This window comes from Grammomys surdaster, unplaced genomic scaffold (genome assembly GCF_004785775.1).
Source record: "Grammomys surdaster isolate TR1022 unplaced genomic scaffold, NIH_TR_1.0 374, whole genome shotgun sequence".
In the NCBI taxonomy this organism is placed as follows: Eukaryota; Metazoa; Chordata; class Mammalia; order Rodentia; family Muridae; genus Grammomys; species Grammomys surdaster.
In genome coordinates, this window is record NW_021604793.1 from 833,272 (window position 1) to 857,750 (window position 24,479).

Here is a 24,479-nt window from a genome sequence, read left to right on the forward strand (position 1 = left end):
TAAGGTCTCATACAGACAAGGATGGCTTCAAACTCAACACATAGCTGAGGATGACCTTGAACACCTAACCCCCTTGTATCCACTTCCCAGGTGCTGGTATTCTAGATGTGTACCACACCTGGTTTTATTCTTTTTATTTACAATCAGTAATTAACCAAAGCCTCTACCTTTGTTGTTCGCAAATAGAGAAAAAAAACTTTATTTACAAACACAATAGAGCATAGTGTATGCTTGTTTAAAGACAGTGTCTTGCTATGTCACACAGGCTGACCTTTAAACTACTACTCCTCCTGCCTCAACCTAGCACACACAGGGATTTGCAGGTTTACACCACCTATTTTATCTTTATTTATTCTTTGAAACAGTCTTGCTATGTAGCCCTGGCTCGACCTAAACTTGAAGCAATCCTCTTGCTTCAGCCTTCATCCTCCCTCCCTTCTCTCCCTCCTTCCCTCCCTCCCTCCTTTCCTTCCTTCCTCCCTTCTTCCCTTCCCTTCCTTGCCTTTGCTCCTTCCTTCCTTCTTTCTTTTTTTTTTTTAAAGATTTATTTATTTTATTTATGAGTACACTGTCGCTGTCTTCAGACACACCAGAAGAGGGCATCAAATCTCATTACAGATGGTTGTGAGCCACCATGTGGTTGCTGGGATTTGAACTCAGGACCTCTGGAAGAGCAGTCAGTGCTCTTAACCACTGAGCCATCTCTCCAGCCCCCCCTTCCTTCTTTCTTTCTTGGTTTTTTGAAACAGGCTTTCTCTGTGTAATAGAGTCCTGGATGTTCTGGAACTTGCTCTATAGACAAGGCTGGCCTTGAACTTATTGAGATCCACCTGCCTCTGAGTGCTGAGATCAAAAGTGTACACTACCATGCCCTGCTGTCTTTTTTTTTTTTTAAAAAAGCTCCATTTGAAACACTTTGCAATAAAGCACTTTGGCTATTTTTCCATTCTATTATTTGGCAGAGAAGGGATGTCAACTTCATGATAGTGGGCAAAGTCAACCAAATGGAGAAAGGTCAACCTTCTCGGGGACAAAATGAATATAAAACAATGCCAAAAGTAAATTCTTTTTTAAATTAAAAAATTATATATTATTATTATTGTTATTATTATAAGTGCATGTATGTATGTCGTGGTATGATTAGAGGTCAGAGTACTAGTTTTTAGAGTCAGTTCTCTCCTTCTATCTTTATGTGATTTGCAAGATGGAACTCAGGTTATCAGGTTTGGTGGTAAGCATCTCCACTCACTAATCCATCTTGTTGGCCCCTAAATTATTTTTTCATTTTAATATCTTTATTAGTATTTTTCCCAATGCTACTACTCAGTTGCATAAAGATAAGTGGAAGCTACAAAAAAAAAAAAGAAAAAAAAAAGAAAAAGAAAAAGAAAAAAAAGAAACAAAAAACAGAAAAGAAAGATGCTTACCTCTAATACCAGCACTCAGGAGGCAGAGGCAGGCAGATCTATTTGAGTTTGAGGCCAGCCTGGTCTACACAGTAAGTTTTAGGACGCCAGAGCTACATAGTGAGACCTTTTTCCAACAAAAGGAAATTACTTTAGGCAACACTGAACTTGGTTATCCAGCAGTATCAGTAATTAAGACGTAATTTTATTTATTTATTTAGACTAGTATTATCTCTTGAAAGAAAAAATTAGGGAAGTTCTAACTCATACAATGAACTAAAGATCTATCCTGCTTGGATCTTAGTATAAAGAGCCTTTCTTCAGAAAATACAGATGGGTGTGGCACATGCCTTTAACATCAAGAGGCTGAGGCAGGAGGGTCATGAGTTTGAGATCTCTCCCTCAAAATATTCCAAACCAAAAACAAGTAAGAAAAGCTATGAAAAAAAGAAAGCAAAGAACTCAGTAGTGACTGACAAGGGCACTGCATCCTTTCTCCATGAGGAAAACCACCCAGCTCAGGAAGAGGCTGGTGCTTTACTGTGTCCAAGAACTGCAGCTTTGGGGAATAAGTGGTTCAGAATGGTGGGAAGCCCTAGCTTTTAAGGAGACACACAAATGAAAGCTCATGTTGTTGGCCAAGGTTTAAGGCAGCATATGGCCATGAAATGTCTGGACATGTGGTGGTAGCTGATGAAGCAGGTGGTGACATCAGTGAAACAGAGACGAGGCAATGAATGTAATTCTAGAAACCAATCTCAGGCCGCTGTCACCTGTCCAGTAGAGACAATTATGAGAATCGGAGCTATTCAGTTCCTAGAGAATTGTATTAAAACAGAGAGACCTTGTTGAGAAGAGATTGGGTGACTAAATGGGACCTCTTCTGGCTTAAATTTTTTTTTTTTAATTTTAATTTCTGTGTGATGAAAAGGTAGTGGATTGGTAATGAGAATGGTAACAGATGGAATGAGAACCATCTATTTTACTACTGTAATAATATATTGTATTAATATATTCTTTTTAAAAAGATTTATTTATGTATATGGGTGTTTTGTCTGCATGTACACTGTACATCAGAAGTAGTTATGGGATCCCATGGGACTACAGTTATAGACAGTAGTCAGCTGCCATGCTGGGAATTGAACCCAGGTCCTTTGGAAGAACAGCCAGTGCTCTTAACTGCTGAGCCATCTCTCCAGTCCCGGTATCAATATATTCTTTCTATTTTAAAGATTTATTTATTTATTTTATGTATGAGTCCCAGAAGAGAGTATCAGATTACATTATTGATGGTTATGAGCCACCATGTAGTTGCTGTGAATTGAACTTAGGACTTCTGAAGTTCAATTCAGATCTGAACTGCTGAGTCATCTCTCTGGCCCCCTAATATATTCTTATGAGTCTTAAGTCATAAAATCTAATCAGGTGGCTGATAACTTTTGCCACGACTAACAGATAAGTAGGAGATACAGAGGCCTCTTCTGCAATAGCTTTGCATAATTCAAGCTATTTACATTTATGTCTAACAGGAAAGTGGGTAGATAATGAATAGTTTGTTTCGCTGTAGTCAATCTATCAAAATAGCTGGTTACCCAGAAAGCTAAATTTATTCTTTTCTCATCTCATGATTCTTGAAAAACAGATGTAACATAAAGAATAGGGGCAACCTACCTAGAGTGCTCATCCAAGGGCACAACTGACCTGTGGTTGGGCAGGGGATGGGGCATCCGGGTGCTGGATGAGGATCTGGTTCTGCTCTGGACGGGCTGTCACCATGGTGCTTGCAGTACCCACCACCATTCCACAACCTCCATTGATTGAAGAAACTTGGTGGGTCAGCGTGGCTTTTAATCTCTATGTGGAAAGATTATTTAAGAAGGCAAGAGTGAGGTTCTGTCAAGGATAGGAAGAATGAACTTATATTGAATTATTGATCTTATAGTTAAAATTCTTGCCTTAATTTTTTTCTTAACAGAGGAACTAAAAGAAAATGACAGGGAGAGAAAAGTGCCCACCTGGATCCCTAAAATGCCTACTCTTGTTCCCTGGCTATTATCCTGGGCACAGCTGGGGACTGGGGCTTGTGGAAGCCATAGGTCCCACATGAAAGCTCTCTCCTGGAACCTGGCCAGATGCTAGTTATGCAGCTATTCAACACTTGGCCAGCTCCCCGCCCACTCAGCCCTCCATCTGTTATCCTGGAACTGAAATGACAAGTGTTCTATTCCAAACAATCTGTGCTGCTTCTTCCTGTGCCATGGCCTGTGCCAGGCTGTAAGGGTGGGGACAGGAGACTTAGAAATCAGGGTCTTTTTCAACCCCACAGCAGAATATCTTTAGCTATGCAAACCTCAGAAGGTTCCTTTGCTTAGTTCACTTGAAAAATCTAGACTGATACTACTTCTTTTAGAAGGCCAACATTTAGAAGTACTCCAGGCTAAGATGTACTCACCATTTTGGCTTCTGACGGCATAGGGTGGCCAGAGGGAGAAATGGAGCCACTAGTGTTAACTGGTGGGCCAGGTATACCAGGAATGTTGGGCACCATGGACACAGGTCTAGCCAGCTAAATCAAAAGAAGGACCAAAATCAGGAGACATGGTAGTATTGGTTTTCCCCAAATGAAGTGTTTTTGAGACTGGCATGTGAAGGCCTGTTCTGTGTAACCTGCTCACAGGACAACCTGGGAAATATCTTTCCTAAGGAGTGCTACAGAGCAAGAAACCTCGTTCTGCAGTCCTTTTCTGTGGGAAAGACTGAGGGCGTACGTTCAGGAAAGAGATGAGCAGTGCAGGAGAAGCTATGGGCTGAGTGAAGTCAACCAGTCAGCAGGTTGGCAAGATCAACTCCTTGACTAGAAGCCAACTGTCCAGATGAATCTTTGTCTAGTGTTTCATAGTGTTGCACTGGCAGAGGTTAGTGAAGAGTTTGGGCACACTGCCACACACAACTAATACAGTCCAGGCCCACATATCCCTGAGGGTCCTGTGGTTATGATCATTCAGGTGGAAGGGAGGAATCAGTGTGCTGGTAGGTTTGGCTGCCCCAACTGTAAAGCTCACCGAAATAACAGAAGGCATCTGTACTGGAGGCCCTGGCAACATAGGCATGGTCTGTCCATTAGCAAGATGCATGACTAGAGGGAGGGAACCAGTAGGAGATCTGCAGGAGAAATGAAATATCACTATATTTTTTAAAAAGATTTATTTTATGTATATGAGTATATAAAAAAACACTGTCTTCAGACACACCAGAAGAGGGCATCATATCCCATTACAGATGTTTGTGAGCTACTGTGTGGTTGCTGGGAATTGAACTCAGGACCTCTGTGCTCTTAACCGCTGAGCCATCTCTCCAGCCCCTAAATATCACAGCCTTGACCCTTTGCCTACTGATCTTCGTCCTAAAATCAGAGAATTATTTGTACAGTCTTCTAATTGGGGACAGTATAGAGCAAGACTATAAAACCTTGACATCTTCTTGAACATGGGAAAACAGATGGTGAGAAATGACAGTCTGTTTTCTAGGGATTAAACAAAGGCGCTTTAGACATATCAGGCAAGCTCTAGTCTACCTGCCTTAGCCTGCAAAGCCTTGGTGGCCTTTTGGTGCTGGGGATTAACAGGGCCTTGAACATGCCAGGAGAGTGTCTACTGAGCTATACATCTAGCCCCACAGTCTAGCAAAACCTTTATACCTTTCAAATTAATTGAATTCAATGGCTGTGAGCTAACTCTATTAGGGATTTGGGATGATTAAACATTTCTACCAGCAAATAAAATGTTTTATTTTAGGAAATAATTTCAACAACTCATTTTCTTGGGTATGTAAGAATAAATTCCTGGAGCCAGCTTCAGTATCAATCCCAGAACTCAGGAGGCAGAAGCAGGACGATGAGAATTTGAGGCCAGCCTTGGAGCCTTAGAAAGACCATGTCTCGAAACAACAACAAATCTGAGAACAACAACAACATCAAACGTTTCCATTTTTATCAAATAATTTCAAAATGCAGAAATGGATTCAGAAGGGCTGACTAGATGGCTCTCTTTATACTGCAGAATGTCAGTTCAGTTTATGGCACCCACATTGGGCAGCTCACAGGTCCAATTCCTGGGCATCTGTCAATGCCTCTGGTCTCTGAGGGCACCTATGCTTATGTGCATACATCCACAGGAAGTCACACCTGTACATAATTTTATTTTATTTTGTTTTCTGAGGTTTTTTCGAGACAAGGTTTATCTGTGTAGCCCTGGCTGTCCTGGAACTCACTCTGTAGACCAGGCTGGCCTCGAACTCAGAAATCTGCCTGCCTCTGCCTCCCAAGTGCTGGGATTAAAGGCGTGCGCCACCACCACCCCAGCCTATACATAATTTTAAAAGATAAAAATAAATCTTAAAAAATAAAAGGAAACCTGGGGTTTCTCGGTTTCCTCTACTTTCTGTACTTACCCTATTTGCCTGTTGGATGGTGGAGCCTGTGTGATGACGGAGGTTGGGGAAGGAAGAGTTGGATGAAGTGGATCATAACCTAAGTGGAGAGGCAGGGAGCCAGGACGTACGATGGTGGGTGTAGGGGTAGAGATCACAACAGGTTTAGTGGCAACTTCCTAGGGAGAGGAGACAGTAAACCACAGAATGTTATAAGAACTGTGTATAGGGAAATACACAGTGATTTTATTGAAAGAGCATTACAAATAATTGTGACCCAATTCCATCACAAACATGCACCCATACCTCACCCATTCAGCAAGAATGATGTTTTAAGAACATTTCAGAGATGATGGCTATACCAATGAGATGACAACTGAAAAATTATTTGAAATGTTTGGAGCTATGCTATACCACATAACACTATAGTTGCATGTGAATTCTACAGATTTTCTATATTTGATGAAATGTCCTATGACCTTCAATTGAGGAAAAGGAAGGTATGCTGTGGTGGGACAATCCAGTGTTTCCAATAGACTTCATTAAAAAAGGTTGATAGAAGCTTTAAACAGCTATCAGATTGAAATAAAACTCATGCTTCTCACTGTTAGCTAGTTAGGGTCTCAGGTAGTTGGTGGCCACACAGGCCTTGAAAACATCTCTAGACACTCTCCAGAACTTAACTGTCTATAGAAAGGGGAGGGATTATGATTAAGGAGAAGATAGCTTTGAGAACTTAACAAGTCAAATGTGAAGTCAAGCAAGACGATGTTCTATCCTTTCCCTCCCTCTCTCCCCTTCTCTTTTTGTGGTACTTAGTGTTAAGCCCACAGTCATACACAGGACAGGTAGGTTGTGGTGGTTTGAATAGGTCTGGTCCCATAGATTCATGTGTTTCAATGCTTGGCCATAGGGAGTGGCATAATCAGGAGGTAGGGGATTATTGAGGTACATGTGACCTTGCTGGAGGAAGTGTGTCACTGTGTAGGTGAGTTTTGAGGTCTCCTATGCTTAAGCTCTGCCCAGTGTGAAACAGAGCCAACTCCTGGCTGCCTGTGGAAGACAGTCCCCTTCTGCTGCCTGTGGATCAAGATGTAGAACTCCCAATTAAATGTTTTCTTTTGTAAGAGTTGCTGTGGTCACGGTGACTCTTCACAGCAGCAGAACTCTAATTCAGACACAGATCTTCTGCCACTGAACTTCAACCTCAGCCCAGTCAATGCACATGCATCATGTTCCACTTGAGAAATGTGTTGTTGCTGGGATGGAATCCAGGGCATTGTGAACACTAGGCAAATGCTGTCCTGAGCTAACACCACCAGCCTCTCACAACTTATTATTCATGGTTCTGGTTGACTGATACTTGGAATGTCTTCATTCTCTCTTTTAATCTTAGTATGTATATGACATGTATATGTTTGTATTCGAGTGTAGTCATGTACACACCACAAAACACATGTGGAGGTCAGAGGACAACCGCTGGGTTTGGTTTTTCCTTTCCACCTTATTTTGAGAAAGGGGCTCTTGTTTTGCCACTGTGAACACCAAGGACATAGCATGTAAGGGTATTTTTCTAACTATCTCTACCTGCTGTCTAATTGTAGCATCACTGTGCCTGGGTTTTCTGGATTTGAGTTTGGGTTCTCATGCTTATATGGCAAGAACTTTTACCCACTAAACTATCTTTCCAGCCAGCTCCCAGACACTTTCTTATTATTTTTTTATTTTTTTATTTTTTTGGTTTTTCAAGACAGGGTTTCTCTGTGTAGCCCTGGCTGTCCTGGAACTCACTCTGTATACCAGGCTAGCCTCGAACTCTCGAACTCAGAAATCCGCCTGCCTCTGCCTCCCAAGTGCTGGGATTAAAGGCGTGCGCCACCACCGCCCGGCGACACTTTCTTTTTTTTTTTTAGTTTTTTTATTGGATGTTTTATTTACATTTCATATGTTGTCCCCTTACCCCATCCCCCACCCACCCAAGAGCGGAGGGTCCTGCTGGGCATAGGTGGAAGAAGAGATCCATGACCTCATGAAGGCTGGACGCCCCAGGGGGTGGGAATTTTGAGGGTGGGGAGGTGGGAGTGGGGGGGGGTAGGTAGGGGTTACATCCACAGAGAAGAAGGAGGAGGGGTGAGGGGATAGGGGGTTCCTGGGTGGGTAGGGGATGGGGTAAGGGGACAACATATGAAATGTAAATAAAACATCCAATAAAAAAATTTTTAAAAAAAGACACTTTCTTTTTAATGAATAAAATTTCAATGAAAATTCTTACTTATTTCTGCTGGTACAAATACAGACTAATCTTCAATTTAGAGTTGGAAGTGAGTTTGATGGATGGTGGAATATGTGTAATTTATACACAGTACCTGAAAGGAAGCTCACCTACACAGTGACACACTTCCTCCAACAAGGCCACATGTACATCAATAATGCCCGACTTCCTAATTGTGCCAATCCCTGTGGCCAAGCACTGATACACATGAATCTATGGGACCAGACCTATTTAAGAGTACTTTCAAACTAGGTGTTATGTACCCACAATCCCAGTACTCTGGAGACGAGGGCAGAAGGCTGAGTTCAAGTCCAGCCTGGGCTGCATAGATGAGATGCTGTCAAGAAATGAAGGAAGGAAGGAAGGAAGGAAGGAAGGAAAAAAGGAAGGAAGGAGAGAAAGGAAATGAAGGGTGGATGAGAAACAGTCATCCCTTTGAATCCAGTCAATCCTTCTCATTCTATTTATGATCAAAATGAACATTTCGAATGACTCCTGGGAGAGAACTTTACCTTCTCCTTCAGTGGTGGGGAACAGGGGCTAGAAGCAGGACTGTCAGGGGGTGATGAGTCTACTTCCACTGGCTCTTCTTCCTTGATTTTGATGTCTGGTGTAGAAGGCAGAGACATGTCAAGGGGTCCAACAGCACCCTGTTAGAAAAAAAGAGTAAACAGAGTTTAGGTTCATGCTGCTAGTGCTTAGATGAGGGCACGTGCTTCACAAAGTTCAGCCCTTGGTCAAAGCACTGAACTGCCAAGTGCCAAAGAAATGTGGACTCATGGTTTATATAGACTCTGCTCAAGTCACGGTATCTTCTTGGAGCTTCTATTCGCTAACTACAAAATGAAGATAATATCAGCTACAAGCAAGTACTTATAATGCCTAAAAACACATAAAATGGATGTCATTTAAATCTATGCAAATATTATATTTATAATTTTTTTCCAGCAAAGTAAAAAGACTCCTGAATCAGGTACCTGCCAATTTCCAACCAGCTTTGCTGGTCACTGCAGAGCTGTAAACACTTCCTCTGTCAACCAGAATACTCAGTTACCCAGTTATCAAAAGCAACAGAAGACCAACTAAGGATTAAAGTACTACAAACAAAACAGAAAAAATCCTTTCTGGGGAACTTGCCATGCTAGATGGTGGTCACAGTCTGTTTAGGGCAGGAGGCTAGAAACTCTAGGCACAAGATTTGGGGATAACAAAAAAAAGGGGGTGATTATACCATCAATAAAAGAAATTAGAACTTGGTCTTAGGGGCAGTACTGGAGAAACTAGAACTTTCCTGGCAGAGGTACAACAACTTGACCTAACTGGAGCTGTAAATGGCTTTGCAGGGAAGAGTAATCCATCTGAGACAGTAACCCCGATGCCACACCATGACAAGAGGGTTGGCCTGGCAGCTCAGTTTCATGTCAAAATGAATCCTTTGTTCTTTCCTTCCTATATCCTAGGCTCTTGGTGAAAGTTGAGTTTGTTCCTACTGCTTCTTTTGCTCTCCCCTTCCCCAAATATGGTCTCAGCTATGTCCCTAAGACTGTCCTTGAACTCACGATCTTTTTGCCTCCATGTCCCAAGTGCTAGGATGACAAATATGTACCATCACTTGCTACCTTAACCTCTGAAAGCCTGAGCAGCAAACTAATCCCGTGTACTTGTACTAAAGAGGTAGCAGTGCCCTGTTCCATCTCACAAGAGTGAGAAACACCAAAGGATCTTAATTTCTGTCTCACTTTTTCTACACTGCTAATATGTCAGAGCCAATTTAGCTCTAAATTTTGAGATCTCTGAAGACAAACATTGATGGGAAGAGAGGCCTCTATGAAAAAAAACAAGTCTCCTTTAGAATTCCCAAGAGGTCTTGCCTACAAAAGCTGTGGCTCAGGAAAACTTCAGGTTCATTAAATGCTCCTGGAGACAATAGTCCTCTACACCTGTGCAGTGGTGGGAGGAAAAACCATCACTGGACAGACAGACAGAACACCAAAGGATTCCACTATGGAAAGAAAGGCCTGACCAGCTATAAACGGGCTCCAAACATGTCAAGTGAGCTAAAAGACAGGAAAGATAAACCTGTGAAAGGCAGGATACGCAAAAATTTTATTCCATATCTTCATCTTATTTATTTAGTGTGTGCACATATGTGTGATCACATGTATCCTATGGAGAACATATGAAGGATGAAGGATAACTTCTGAAAGTCAGTTCTCTCCTTTGTTTATTATTTTGAGATTTTTATTTTATGTATGGATATTTTGCCTGGATGTATGAATGTATATAACTTGTGTGCCTGATGCCAAGGAGTTACCTAGAGGGTGTTAGAACCCCTAGAACTGGAGTTATAGGTGTTTGTAAGCTATCCAGTGGGACTAGGAATCAAATCAAGGGCCTCAGAAAGAGCACCAAATGCTCCAGTTACCCTCTTTCACTGTGTTGGCCTAAGATCAGACTCAGATTATCACTTTGGTGGCAAGTGTCTTTATCTGCATCTTACTTTCTGGGAAAGCTATTTTTGTTGAATTTGCTTACAGAGTTTGATATCCCAGGCATGGTGGTGCATAAATATAATTCCAGCACTTGGAAGGCTGACATATAAAAGAACTCGAGGACAGCTTAGGCTGCATAAAGAGTTCCAGGCCAGCCTGGGCTACATGGCAAGAATCTCTCTCAAAACAATAACAAAAAGAAGTTGAGGGCCACAGAGATGACTTAGTGTATAAAAGGAACAAGCTTGATGACCTGAGCTCAGTCCCCAGAACCCATAGACAGAAGTGACTCCTGTCCTGACTTCCACATATAGCCCATGGCATGTACATATGCATGCATGTGAATAACTGTACATGCACATGCACACATATACACACACACACATGTACACACATGTGAACATACACAAATATAAAATAAAATATGTAAGGTAAGCAGATTACTTCAAGTTTAAGACTAGCCTGAGTTATTCAATGAATTCCAGGTTGGTCAGGACTATATAGGAAGACCTATTTCATGAACAAACACCAGACCCAAGCAAACAAAATACTGAAAACAGAAACACAAACACATGCTACTGAGTTTTCCTGATTTCAAAAGTGAGTTAGGGCTAAGAGGATGGCTCAGGAGTAAAAGGCTTTCTTCCTTTCTTTTTTTTTTCCCCCCGAGACAGGGTTTCTCTGTGTAGCCCTGGCTGTCCTGGAACTCACTCTGTAGACCAGGCTAGCCTCAAACTCTCGAACTCAGAAATCCGCCTGCTTCTGCCTCCCAAGTGCTGGGATTAAAGGCGTGCGCCACACCGCCCGGCGTAAAAGGCTTTCTGTACAAGCCCAAGGAACTGATTTTGAATCTCCAACACCCAAAGGCTAATCATGTCTGCAGGAATGTGCAATTGCAGCACAACTCTAGTGGGTAGAGATAGGAAGATCCTGGAGACCGCTGGCCAACTTCTCTAGCTCCAAAAGTAAACACCAGGTTCAGTTTTAGACCTTATCTCAAAAAAAAGTTAAGAACACTTGCTGCTCTTGCAAAGGACCTGAGCTTCATCCCCAACACTCACATCAGGCAGCTAACAATTACCTGTAACTCTATCTCCAGGGGAACGCAACCATTTATACATCCCATATGCAGGGAGACAGCATGAGAAAGAAACTCCTCATAGATAGCTATGAACTTTGAAGAAAACCCCAGTGATACTTTATCCTACACTTTTACAATTTAAATTGAATGGTAACATCAATTATAAATATGCTAATTTACCTGCTCTCGTGGAAACTTTCCACATGCATTGAATCCTCATTCAACATCTGTGAGGTACACATGTTAATAAATACATTCTGCTATACAGACAATTGGAATCTTTTCTGAAGTATGATGTAATTACAGACCTGATTTTAAACATTTATTATTATTTTTAATTATGTTTACATGTGTGTCTTTGTGTGGGCTTGTGCACATGTCTGTGAGTGTCTGTGGAGGGTAGAGGGACTGGCTCTCTGAGAGCTGGAGTTATAGGTAAGCTGCCCAACATGGGTTCTGGGAACTGAAGCTGGCTTCTTTGGAAGAGTCATCTCTCTAGCCTCCAAGTTCTGATTTTAACTAGTGGGTAATAACCTTAGATTCTACCTCTAGAGTAAAGTGATCTTTTCTCTCCCCTGCATACTTTGGTGAGGGTCTTGCTGTGTAGTCCAGACTGGCCTCTTGCTTGCTTCTGCCTTATAAGTGCTAAGGGGTACACTGTCCCACCCAATTTGATCTTTCCATATTTCTTTTTCCTACAATCACATTATTCCACTGGGATCACTTTCTTTTGATTTTGCTTTTTCAAAACTAACATCTAGTCTTCCAAATGAAGAGATTCTCTGGGAATCTAGCACATACAAAAGTTAAAATTAGTGTCACAGAATCTTAGGATGAGAAAGAACCCCAACATTTCAGTCCTTACTACAGTATCTTTACTAACTGTGTTCATGTACCTGAACATTGTGGTAGCTTCTACACAGTGATTTGCTTCAGTCTTTGGGCCACAGAAAATAAAATTAATGTTTTCTTCTTTTTCTTTTTTTCTTCACATGTATACATGTCTGAGCATGTGTATATGTACCAAGTGGGTACATGAACCTGAGGGAGTTAGAAGAGGCTCTGGATACCCTGGAAGTGGAGTTACAGATGGTTGAGAGCTCTGGGAAATGAACCTGGGTCCTTTGAGAGTGCAGCAAGTGCTCTTAACCACTGAGCGAGCTCTCCAGCTCTCTAAACTTTTTTTTTTTTTGTTTGTTTGTTTGTTTTGTTTTTTCAAGACAAGGTTTCTCTGTGTGTAGCCCTGGCTGTCCTGGAACTCACTCTGTAGACCAGGCTAGCCTCGAACTCTCAAACTCAGAGATCCTCCTGCCTCTGCCTCCCAAGTGCTGGGATTAAAGGCGTGCGCCACCACCGCCCGGCCCAGTTCTCTAAACTTAACACATTTGTTTTAAGACAGTCTCATGCAGCCCAGGCTAGCCTTGAATTTTGTATATAGCCAAGGATGACCTAGAAGTTCTGATCCTCTTGCCTCTACTCCTGCATGCTGGGATTGCAAGCATGTATTATCATGCCCAGTTTGCAGGGACTTGTGTGTGCTAAGTGAGCACTTTACCAACTAAGCTAGCTCTAAATACATCCCCCCCCCAAAAAAAAATAAACCAAAACAAAAACAAAAAAATCAAAAAACAGGGTTGATATATCTATAAAGGATTTCACTGTGTAGCCTTGGCTATCCTGGAACATACTCTGTAGACTAGGTTGGCCTTAAAATCAAAGAAATCAGCCTGTCTCTGCCTCCTGAGTGCTGGGATTAAAGGCCTGCATTCAAGCCAGACTGCTTGAAACAGAGTCTTACCACATAGCTTAGAACTTGCTATGTAGCCAGACTTAAAATATTCTTACATCAGCTTGCTGAGTTCTTGAATTACAATTGTGCACAACCATGCCTGGCATGTAATCCCTCTTTTATATAAAAACCCTTGACATATTTCTTTTTTCTTTTCCTTGACATATTTCAAGAGTGCACTTTTATTCATATTAAATCTTTATTCTAAGCAAAAACTTTCTCAATATTTTAGAATGTTCCTAAAGTGACATCCTTCATCATCATCCAAGTTGACCTCCTTTGTAAGGTAATAAGAATAACCTTATTTTATTTTGAGACTGAGTCACAAACATGTGGTGATCATCCTGCCTCAGCCTTTTAAGTGTGGCAAATATAGATATGTGCTATCATACTCAGCTAAAAACAATTTTCTTTAAGGCCCTAGGTCAATGGTTCTCAACCCGTGGGTCACATCCCTTTGGGGAGGTTGGAATAACCCTTTTGCAGGAGTCACATTTCAGATATCCTGCACATCAGGTATTTATACTATGATTCATAACGGTAAAATTAGCAAAATTGAAGTTATAAAGTTGTTTATAGCAACAAACATAACTTTATGGTTGAGGGTCCTGACAACAGGAGGAACTGTATTAAAGGGTCACATCAATAAGAAGGTTGGGAACCACTGCCCTAGGTATTATCAAGCAGCACTAGGAATCTATTTGAATGCAAAATTACACACATTGAAACAAAAAAAAGAGGAAATTCAACACATCTGTCGGCTGGATAACTGAATAAAAATAACCCAAAGGAGTCTAGAATCCCAGCACTTAGGAGCATTGGCAGGTAGATGTCTATGATTTTGAGGCCAGATGGGGCTACATAGCAGTGAGATGCTTTCTCAAAAAAAGTAATAAATAAATAATAAGTAAATAATAAATAAATAAATAAAAAATTTGTCCAAGAAATCAGTTTATAAATAGTGGGGTTTGTTTCTTTGCTTTTTTATTGGGAGTGGTGTTTGGCTCAGGACTTTCATTTGTTAGCACTCTACCACTGAGCTGTATCTCTAGCACCCTCAAAAGATATCTGAAAAAAAAAAAGTTAGTTAATAAAATCTGAGCAATACATACTTTTGTTTGGTTGCTTGAATCAGTGCGTCACTCTGTAGCTCAACTCACCTGGATTTACTATTTAGCTCAGTCTGACCTTGAATCTACTGTAATCATCTGTCTCAATGTCCCAATTCATATTCTTCAAATTTTTTATTATTATCTACATGTACAACGTGTGTGTATTTTTTTTTAAAGATTTATTTATTTATTTTATATGAGTACATCAATGTCTCTTCTTTTTTTAGGATTTATTTATTGTATGTATGTGAGTACACTGTCACTGTCTTCAGACACACCAGAAGAGGGCATCAGATCCCATTACAGATGGTTGTGAGCCACCATGTGGTTGCTGGGAATTGAACTCAGATCCTCTGGAAGAGCAGTCAGTGCTCTTAACCGCTGAGCCATCTCTCCAGCCCACAACGTGTGTGTATTAGTGCCAGAGGAGGCCAGAAGTGTGTGTCAGAGCTCCTGGAGTGGTTGTGAGCTGCCAGCATGGGTATTGGGAACTGAAGTTGGGTCCTCTTTAAGAGCAACAAGCATTTTTAACCACTGAGTCATCTCTCTAGCCCCCCAAGTCATATGCTTTTAATAACTTCAACATATTCACAAGGGAAGCAAATAGATTATTACTAAGGGAACCACCAGGAAAGTACTGATGATCTGAGTTGAAGACCCCGAGTACCCATATAAAAGCAGAGTATCTATGTTTCCAGTGGTCTGGTGAGATCAGAGATTCTTAGGTCCCTGGAGCTCATTAGCCAGCGAGCCTAACTGAATGAATGAGCTCTTAATTTGGTGGGGGACTCTGCCTCAAAATATAAGGTGAACAGGGACAAAGAAGACATTCAGTGTAGATCTTTGGTCTCCATACACATGAGAACACAGACACAGACACATACATATACCATTATGTACCATACCCACAGAGAAATTAATTAAAATATATTAACTAATGACTCACTGGAGGGTAGAAACATTTGCGTTCTGGTGAGGACAGACCTTTACTGGCACATCAGCTAGATCTCTACCTAAGGTTAGATGAGATGTGGCACACGCTTGTCATCCCAGGCCTCAGTAGGATGAAGCAAGGGGATCCCCATGGGCTTGAGGTCAGCCTAGGATACACAGTGACACAAGGCTATTCCAGTTAAATGTTGAGACCTGTCTCACTCTTGTCCCTAAAAGACCTGGAGCGGTGACTTGGATTACTGACATTGTCAGAACTCTTCCAAGGCACAATGAGAACACCTGAAGTCTCTTCAGTCACACTTGCCTTTTTTTCATCGTCATCGGAAGCTTTCTTAAATTCATGTTCAAAGGAACTAGCTAGTTCATTGAAGAGTCCCACCTCCTCACAGTTCTTCAGGAATCTAGTCGGAGTAGGTGTTTGATCTGCAGACACAAAAAGAAAAGGAAAATATATTTAGTTTTAATATAAGATTAAAACTTGAGGATGCACAGGGATTGTATTTTTATTCTATTTGGAGATAGTGAATTTATGTTAGGGTGAAGGGCTTTTTTGATTCTTAATGGATGGATTGTGGTTCTCAGCTACCACAGGGTGTCTGTGTTGTACTGTCTCAAGGCCAGCAGGGGGAAGACAGGACAATGTTTTGTGTGACTAGCAATATATCCACCGTCTCTCAGTGCTGGATTTTACATCTTTCACCCCAATGAAAACATAACCCCAATAAAACAAACCATTCTTGAAAGTAGGATTCATGAAACCTCTACATTTGAAAATTGAAGTTAAGCAATGTTTCCATTCTTATTATACACCATGCTAGGTCTACAGTGAGTAGACTGAAACAGATGTGTGTTAAAATCTGACAGAGCACAAACTGAGGATCCGATTGCTGAGTTTGCTCACTAAAGTTACCTAGTAAGGAATAGTGGCTGTGTGTCACTGAGCTAAAGGTTTGTTCCTTTCTGAAGCCATTCTAGAGAGAACTAGAGATGAGGGAACAAGACAATAGTATCATGAGTTAGAAAAGGAAACTACAAACAATAGCACTTATTTCACAGAGACATGGGCCCAGAGCAAAATCCGGAAATCAGGCTATTTGGTTTAGATTTGCTGGTCAAAATATCCCCACAGGGGCTGTGCAATTTTTTGTCTCAACACACTGCCTCTGCTTTTTCTTTCCTTTTTTAGGAGAAGAGCCTAGGTTATCCTGGAATTTACAATCTTCTTGCCACTCCCTCTCAAGTGCTGGGATTACAGCAATGTGCCACAAAGACTCACTTCTTTGTTCTTCAGGAGGTGAGACCTCTTCATAAACTATGGGAACTTTTGAAGTGACTTGAACTTCAGCTCATAGTTTCTCTCTTTTCCTGCTGTTTTTCTAAAGGTGAACCTTGTTCCTTGGGACTAATTCTATTTTGATGGTTTCTTTGATGTGCTTATCATCTCAAGGATTTGTCTATCCCAAACAACTCGACTGACTGACTGACATAGACTACTGTTTCAATTGTATTTTAAGGAAAGACCTAAAGGTTGAAATTGTTCCTTTTAGCATGATTAACTGGAAATAGTCCGGTGGGATTTTCCATGGAAACATTTTTTTTTAAACCTAAACAAAACCTCTTCTGAATTAGACTGTTTAGAAAAGTTACCACTATCTCCTAAAATAGTTTTAAAAGATTCTCTGAACATTTCAGTTGGCTAAAGATAAAGCCACGTTCCACCTTAGAGTGAGGAGAGGTGGTATCACCCTCAGTAAAGGGAAAACATAAATCCAAGTCAAAGAAAAGGGGCACTGAAGGAGAGTATTGAGGTCAGGAGAAGAACTTGGGACTTGTGGCTTGAGTCATATACACTTCTCCTAAACCATGCTGCCCATGTGCATTTCTTGGTTTAATTTTAAAATCTTCCCTAAATTAACCTGATTTCTCATTTTCAAGAGAAAATGGCCTCTAACTTTCAACTCCTTCTGGTTCCTAAACAAACAATCTGAAAATATACAAACAAGCCTAATTGGTTTTGATGATTCCTAAGTGTTTACTGAATAATTCTACATGCTTCTGTGTTACATCCATAAACTTAGATGCATATGTGGAGAAGACACAAGGGTATAGGCCAAATATAAGACATGAGACTTTCTATAGACAATTAAAAGAATGCTTTTTAGTTAAGGAAGTAAAACTATATATATGTAGAGAGCACCACAATGTGCAAAAATCAGTGCTATTTGAGATGCAGAATAAAATTATTATAAACATAAAACAAACACACATTAATTACTAGGGCTGTTAGGAAAGCCTTTGAGCAGGACTTGAACTAGGCCTGGGAAAACAGTTCTGAACTGCAGAGAGAAGAGAAGCTTTAAGAGATAAGAGAAATAATGCTGGTGAAAGTATAGAGAAAGGCCATCACACATGGATTAGGAGAAAACAATGTTTAAATGAAAAGATTGGCATTTTATGCATATAACATTCATTAAAAATTGGGTAAGTACTATGGGGCTAGATTATGGAAAGTCTGAAAGGCTAGGTTAACCTTAAAGAGAAAGCATAGTGAGAGATCAGTACCATTAGAACAGAATGTAAAGACTAGCTTTTTAAAAGCACACAAGATGGTGTAGAATGAGATCATTGAGGAGGCCAGTGAAGCAACATTGGAGGAAGACAAGCACAGTGGGAACGGTGGGAGGAAGAAGAGGAACGCCATGGTTTGTATGCTGCTCAAATGTCCATGAGTTAAACGCTGGGTCCCAAGTCCTTGGTATGGGACCTGTAACAGCTGGAACCGGATGGGAAGTTTTAGATCATTATTGGTATTTCCTTGAAGGGAACTGAGGGCCTTCCGCATACTCCCCACTGTAATATGCTGCTTCACTGAAGATTCCAAAATAACAGGGCCAACTGTCCACTTGCTATGTTGCTGCAGATGGTCTTGAACTCTCCAGCTTTTCTTGCCTCTACTTCCCAAGTGCTAAGATTATAGGCAGGCACCACCACACCCTGTCCATATGTTTTCTATTTACTAGTTGAGTTTTCTTAAGTATTCAGTAACAGATGCTGGTTGATGCATGGAAGGACTAGAACAGAGAGAACTGGGAGAAAAAAATAAAACAACAAGAATGAGAATACTGGTATCAGTGAATAACAGAGAGGAGGAGATGTATTCAGTCACTGAAATGAAGATCTGAATTACAGCTAACTAAAGATGTTCAATAGAGGTTGGAATACATACGACATACCTATACTGTGTCTTAATAGGAGATAGACCAGCCTATACAGGAGTAGGTATTGGTTTCAGCACTCCAAAACTGAATGAAGTGTAAAGAACATTTTCTCTGTCAAACACAGTGGCTCACACTTTTTTTTTTTTTTTTTTGGGTTTTTCGAGACAGGGTTTCTCTATTTAGCCCTGGGTGTCCTGGAACTCACAGGGTAGTCCAGGCTGGCCTCGAACTCAGAAATCCGCCTGCCTCTGCCTCCCAAGTGCTGGGATTAAAGGCGTGCGCCACCACCGCCCACACTTCGAATGGCTCACACTTCTAATGGCTCACACTTCTAATCCCAGCTTCCAGGAAGTAAATGAAAGACAATCTCAATTCAAGGTGAGCTTGAGCTACAGTGAGATCCAGCCTTAAAAAGAGGTAGATCGCTGGATTACTCAGTAGCTATATAATAGTTAATATAATAGTAGTTATATAATAAGAGTATATAATGCTCTTTTTTTTAAAGAATTATTTATTTATTTTATGTATATGAGTACACTGTAGCTGTCTTCAGACACACCAGAAGAGGGCATCAGATCTCACTACAGATGGTTGTGAGCCACCATGTGGTTGCTGGGATTTGAACTCAGGACCTCTGGAACATCAGTCAGTGCTCTTAACCACTGAGCCATCTCACCAGCCCGTATATAATGCTCTTAAAGAAGATCACAGCAGGCTGTTCATTGGTTCCCTGCAGCCATAGCAAGCGTCATATAATCAACTGTAACTCCTGCTTCAGAATTCTGACTCCTCCCTCTTTGGCCTCCATAGGCATCCACACTCCTGTGCTCTCTCGTCTCTCATAATATAAAATAGCAGAGTATGATGGTGTAAGTCTTTAGTTCCAGCTCTTAGAAGGCAGAGGCAGGTGGATTTCTGTGAGTTTCAGGCTGGGGTAGTCTACATATTGAATTCCAGGCCACTCAGAGCTATACAGTGAGCCCCTGTCTTTAAAAGTAAAAATCATTGATATTGTCTCTGTTCATATTTTCCAGGGATTACAAATCACAAATCTGTAAGCTCCTAGAAAAGGCAGCTAGCCCACACAGAAGATCAGTAGATATTCAATACATACTGAGTTAGTAAAGAGTAGGAGATGTAAAAGTCAAGTCTTTTTCATCATATGTATTAAAAAGGAGAGGAGGTTCTGTCTCCTTTTCCATGTCTAAGGTAATGTTAGCAAATAGTCACTATTAAAATTATAAATTAACTAGTTTATTAATTTATGTAATAGCCATCAAGTAAGTACTCTACTGATGAAATATTAAGCTAATCTGCTTTGCATACGTTAAATTAGAAGCTCTTATTGCATCAAAAGAAAAAGCCCACCATGCTTTGCACATCTATCGTTTGTTTGTTTGTTTGTTTGAGACAGTGTTTCTCTGTTTAGCCCTGGGTGTCCTGGAACTCACTCTGTAGACCAGGCTGGCCTCGAACTCAGAGATCCACCTGCCTCTGCCTCCCAAGTGCTGGGATTAAAGGCGTGCGCCACCACTGCCTGGCTTTGCACATCTATCTAGCTGCAAACTGTACAAAAGAACTCCTACTGCAGAGCCTGGAAACAAGTGCTAAGAATGCTCCCTTGAGGACAGTGCAGACAATATCTGCAACTGGTAAGAGGTTCCAGGTCACACAAACTGGTTTATGAAAGTCCCAGTGACTAAATGTCTTATTTGTGTTTTGGAAATGTGCCCACAATGGTGGTTAGGTTCACAAGGGAAGTTGATTTCTAAACTGATAATCTGCCTGCTAGAGGAAAACTGACACCCAGTGGAAGAGAAGTAGCCAGGCTAAAGCAGCTTTTGTTTTGTTTTTTGTTTTTTGCCATCTTTTGTTCACTTTCTCCACTGTGGATAAGGAGAAATGTCCATGATATCTTTTGTCTGTAGCTCTTCCAGAATCTTAATAAATAGAAGGAGAAGAGTGAATAGACTGGAAGACAAAATCTCAAAACACGGTCCTCACAAGCTACAGAACACAAGCGTACTATTAAAAATTGAATGGAGGTGCAGTAGGACTGAGGGAGCTGTTAGTGCTATTTCTTGATTAAATACAGATCACAAAGAGGTCTTGACTGGAGAAGGGTAGTGCAGCTCCCAGGACATCTGGGCCCTGGAATTAACTGTTTGGTGATAGCAAAGCATGTGAATCTGGGGGCAACAAATACCTGCAATGATGACTGAGTCCGTTCGGGCTGGGCCAAATTTCAGTGTCATCTCATGCTTATGTTTATGAACTGCCAGGTGGTCCTCATTTGTAAATCTCTGAAATGAAACAGAAATGGAGACATGAAAAAAGGCAGGGGATGCTTCTCCATTCAGGGCTCTTAAAATGGCCGACCAAACAGAAACATGTTACAATGACACTGGTCCCTGAAAAGAAGGACTGGAAAAGAAAAGAGGAAAAACCATGGGAGCGATAGAAGAGATGGAAAATAATGGCACTGAGGCAGGGAAGAGAGGAGGGTAGATCACATCATCAACTGCTTTGTATCATCAGGTACAACCAGGAGGACAGCCTGTTGCTGAGTGGGGTCTAGGCATGGAAAAGCATTAAGGTAAACTTGTAGTTAACAAGGGTGAAACAGTTTCTAATACCAACAAAGAGAGAAGGGAAAGGCTGGGCACTCAGTGGTCATCACAAAATCAGGAAATTTCAGAACGAAGCTCTCTGTGGTGGGGCTGAATTGGAGTATTTTATGAGGGGACTAACAGGGAGATAAATTATGCAGGATTAGGAGAACCATTTAACTTCCTGGCCCCCACAGTGCTGCAGCAGGCGCCTTTGTGGCTATTTGGCTCACAGTTTTAATGAGCCAGGATGGAACTGTAGATGACAGAGGCCCAATGGCCAGCAATAATAGCATATACCAGTCCTACTAGCCAAATGCTGTCTCCCTTCATCAGGCAGTCTGCCTGGGCTCCTGCAGTTGTAAAGGGGCCAGTACAATGCTGTTGGCTGTATAATGACAAAATAAAAGTACAGGCAAAAAAGAAAAAAAAATAAGGGTAGAGAGGAGCTTGTAGGCAGTATGAGAGGAGGAGATATCATACAGATTGCTGCACAGAGGTTTAAGTGAAAGAAAAATGACGAGGTGAGGCAAAGTCTAGCCCAGTTTATGACTAAGGCAGGCTCCGGGACAATACTTTATGCTGCTACTCTTTAAATGGAGGAGGAGAAAGGAGCAGATGAACCAGTAATTCAAAGTCCCTTTGAGACCAATGGCCCTGTTCTTTCATAGAACATCCCTGCCACAGAAACGGCTTTGATGCTGCAGGTTTCCACAGTCCCGTAACAGAAAGCCTTTGAAACATGGTTCTAGATGTCTTGTTTGTAAAAATAGTGACTACTTAGTCTCTTGTTTTTACTTTCTTCATTAGATACATAACTACCACCAAACACCGCGCCTGCAGTCCTTTTTCCAAGGGCCTTTACAAAACAAATAGACAGAAGTTGGTCCCTATCCTAGCTCCCATTTGGTCAGGTAACACCATCAAACCAATCTTGTCTCTTAGATTTTACCCAATTTTTAAAACTTTCAAAATTTGTATTTTATGTGTATGGGTGTTTTATTTGTGTTGTGGGAAATAATAAAAAAGTGGCACCATCCCACGCTATACCCAGCTACTCTCTGGCCCGGTGAGCTGGCCAGCCATGCACTGGCAGGCAATGGCTGGCCTGTTCTCATCTCGAGGACACTCTCTAACTCAGAGCTCCAAAATCTCTCCACCCAGCTCTCGAAGTTCCCACTAGTGGGTTGCTACCACGGCAGCCCCAGGCTTCAAAACTCCCACAGCCTTTGCTGTACACTTCTGGTAAACCCATGCTTTGCTGCTGTACCTTTCTCTCTGGAACCTGGTCGAAAGGCCCCATGAAGGAAAACACCACACAAACTTAGTTCAGAATCAACCAGTGGTAACTCAATTGCAGGGTGCGTCAACTAGAATCCTAATCTTGTAAGCTATATTAAATCTAAATCCTCCAGTGGCGAATCCTGGTGGATTCACCATCTAATCCAGGAGAAACTAGTAGCTTCATCCTGTCCTCTCACTCTCTCTGTCCAAAAGCCCCTCTAATCCTGGTGGTCTAGTGGTTAGGATTCAGTGTTCTCACTGCTGGGGCCCAACCAACCAATGTGTTGGGCAAGAATCCACTAGAAATTTAAGATTATTAGCCAGAGAGTTTTATTTTATTTGTATGTAGGTCTATGTACCATATGCATTGCCCACAGAAGTCAGAAGAGGATATCAAGAATGTTGGATCCTCTAGAATTGCAGTTACAGACAGTTGTGAGCTGTCACTGGGGTGCTGGGAATTAAACCTGGGTCCTCTGGAAAAAATAGCCAGTGCTCTTAACCTCTGAGCCTGCCTCTTTAACCAATTTATAACTAAAGCCAGTATTAAGTATTAACAACAATAAGTATGGCTGGGCAGTGGTGGCGCACACCTTTAATCCCAGCACTTGGGAGGCAGAGGCAGGCGGATTTCTGAGTTCGAGGCCAGCCTGGTCTACAGAGTGAGTTCCAGGACAGCCAGAGCTATACAGAGAAACCCTGTCTCGAAAAAAAAAAAAAAAAACCCACACAAGTATAAACAAGCATTAAGATCCTTCCAGGGAAAGCACACAGGCCTGAAGAGCATGGTTCAAGTAAAAGAGATCTAGGACAAAATGGACACAAAAGGATTCCTAAAGAAACTTTATTTGCCCCTAACGGATGGCAGGAGAGAAAATGTCTATTTACTGGGTTAAGTAGGTTACTGTAAGAACCTGGGCCTGGCCTGCATTTGAGAAAGGAAATCAGTTGAACCTACTTGGCAATGGAGAAAAACAACATTCTTTTATGGTGGATATAAAGAGTAATACATTAAATAGGCTTGTAGATACTAGTAATGTTATACTATAGTAATCATTTTAAAAGTATTTTTATAAGCAGGGTGTGGTGCCAAACACTTTGACCACAGTACTCAGGAGACAATAGAGCCACATATAGTCTCAGTGAGTTGGAGGCCAGTCTGGTCTACATGCAAGTTCCAGGCCAGCCACAGATACATAGTGAAGCCCTGTCTTAAAAAAAAAAAAAAAGAAAGAAAGAAAAGAAAAGAAAAGAGAAAAGAAAAAAAGAAAGGAAAAGAAAAAGAAAAAAAAGAGCCAGGCGTTGGTGGCGCACGCCTTTAATCCCAGCACTTGGGAGGCAGAGGCAGGTGGATTTCTGAGTTCGAGGCCAGCCTGGACTACATAGTGAGTTCCAGGACAGCCAGGACTATACAGAGAAACCCTGTCTCGAAAAACCAAACCAAACCAAACAAAACAAAAAAAAGAAAAAGAAAAAAAAGAAAGTATTTTTAGAGGCATTTAAGTAAATTTCATGTAGGTTGCTTGAAAAAAAAAAAAAAACAACTGCACAATGTTCTAGAACCTGGAGAAGTAATTTTTAACTAAAAAGGACTATTCCATTATCAGAAACCTAATTTGCTCAAAAACGGGCTGAGAGGTCAGGTGTGGCTGCTTGTGCTTTGGTTCTAGCACGAGGATGCTGAGACGGGCAGATCTTTGTGAGCTGGAGGCCAGCCTGATCTACATGCAAGTTAGTTCTAGGCTACTGAGAGAAATCCCAACACTTCAAAGAGGTTGAGAGAAATATTTTGAATTTCTATCAGATTTTGCTCTGGGTTAAGATTTTATAGTTT

The 24,479-nt window shown here is 41.3% G+C and overlaps 1 protein-coding gene across 3 annotated transcripts in view; it reads right to left on the reverse strand.

Moving 5' to 3' along the window:
• Atf7 (activating transcription factor 7) overlaps positions 1–24,479 on the reverse strand; it is a 97,920-nt gene that overhangs the window by 14,477 nt on the left and 58,964 nt on the right. For all 3 annotated transcript variants that reach the window (XM_028781094.1, XM_028781095.1, XM_028781096.1), the window contains 7 exons: positions 20,959–21,055; positions 15,839–15,957; positions 8,619–8,756; positions 5,856–6,013; positions 4,469–4,568; positions 3,859–3,972; positions 3,108–3,260 (listed from right to left, as the gene is read on the reverse strand). In XM_028781094.1, the coding sequence (XP_028636927.1) occupies positions 3,108–3,260; positions 3,859–3,972; positions 4,469–4,568; positions 5,856–6,013; positions 8,619–8,756; positions 15,839–15,957; positions 20,959–21,055 (879 nt within the window). The remainder of the gene's footprint in view (positions 1–3,107; positions 3,261–3,858; positions 3,973–4,468; positions 4,569–5,855; positions 6,014–8,618; positions 8,757–15,838; positions 15,958–20,958; positions 21,056–24,479) is intronic.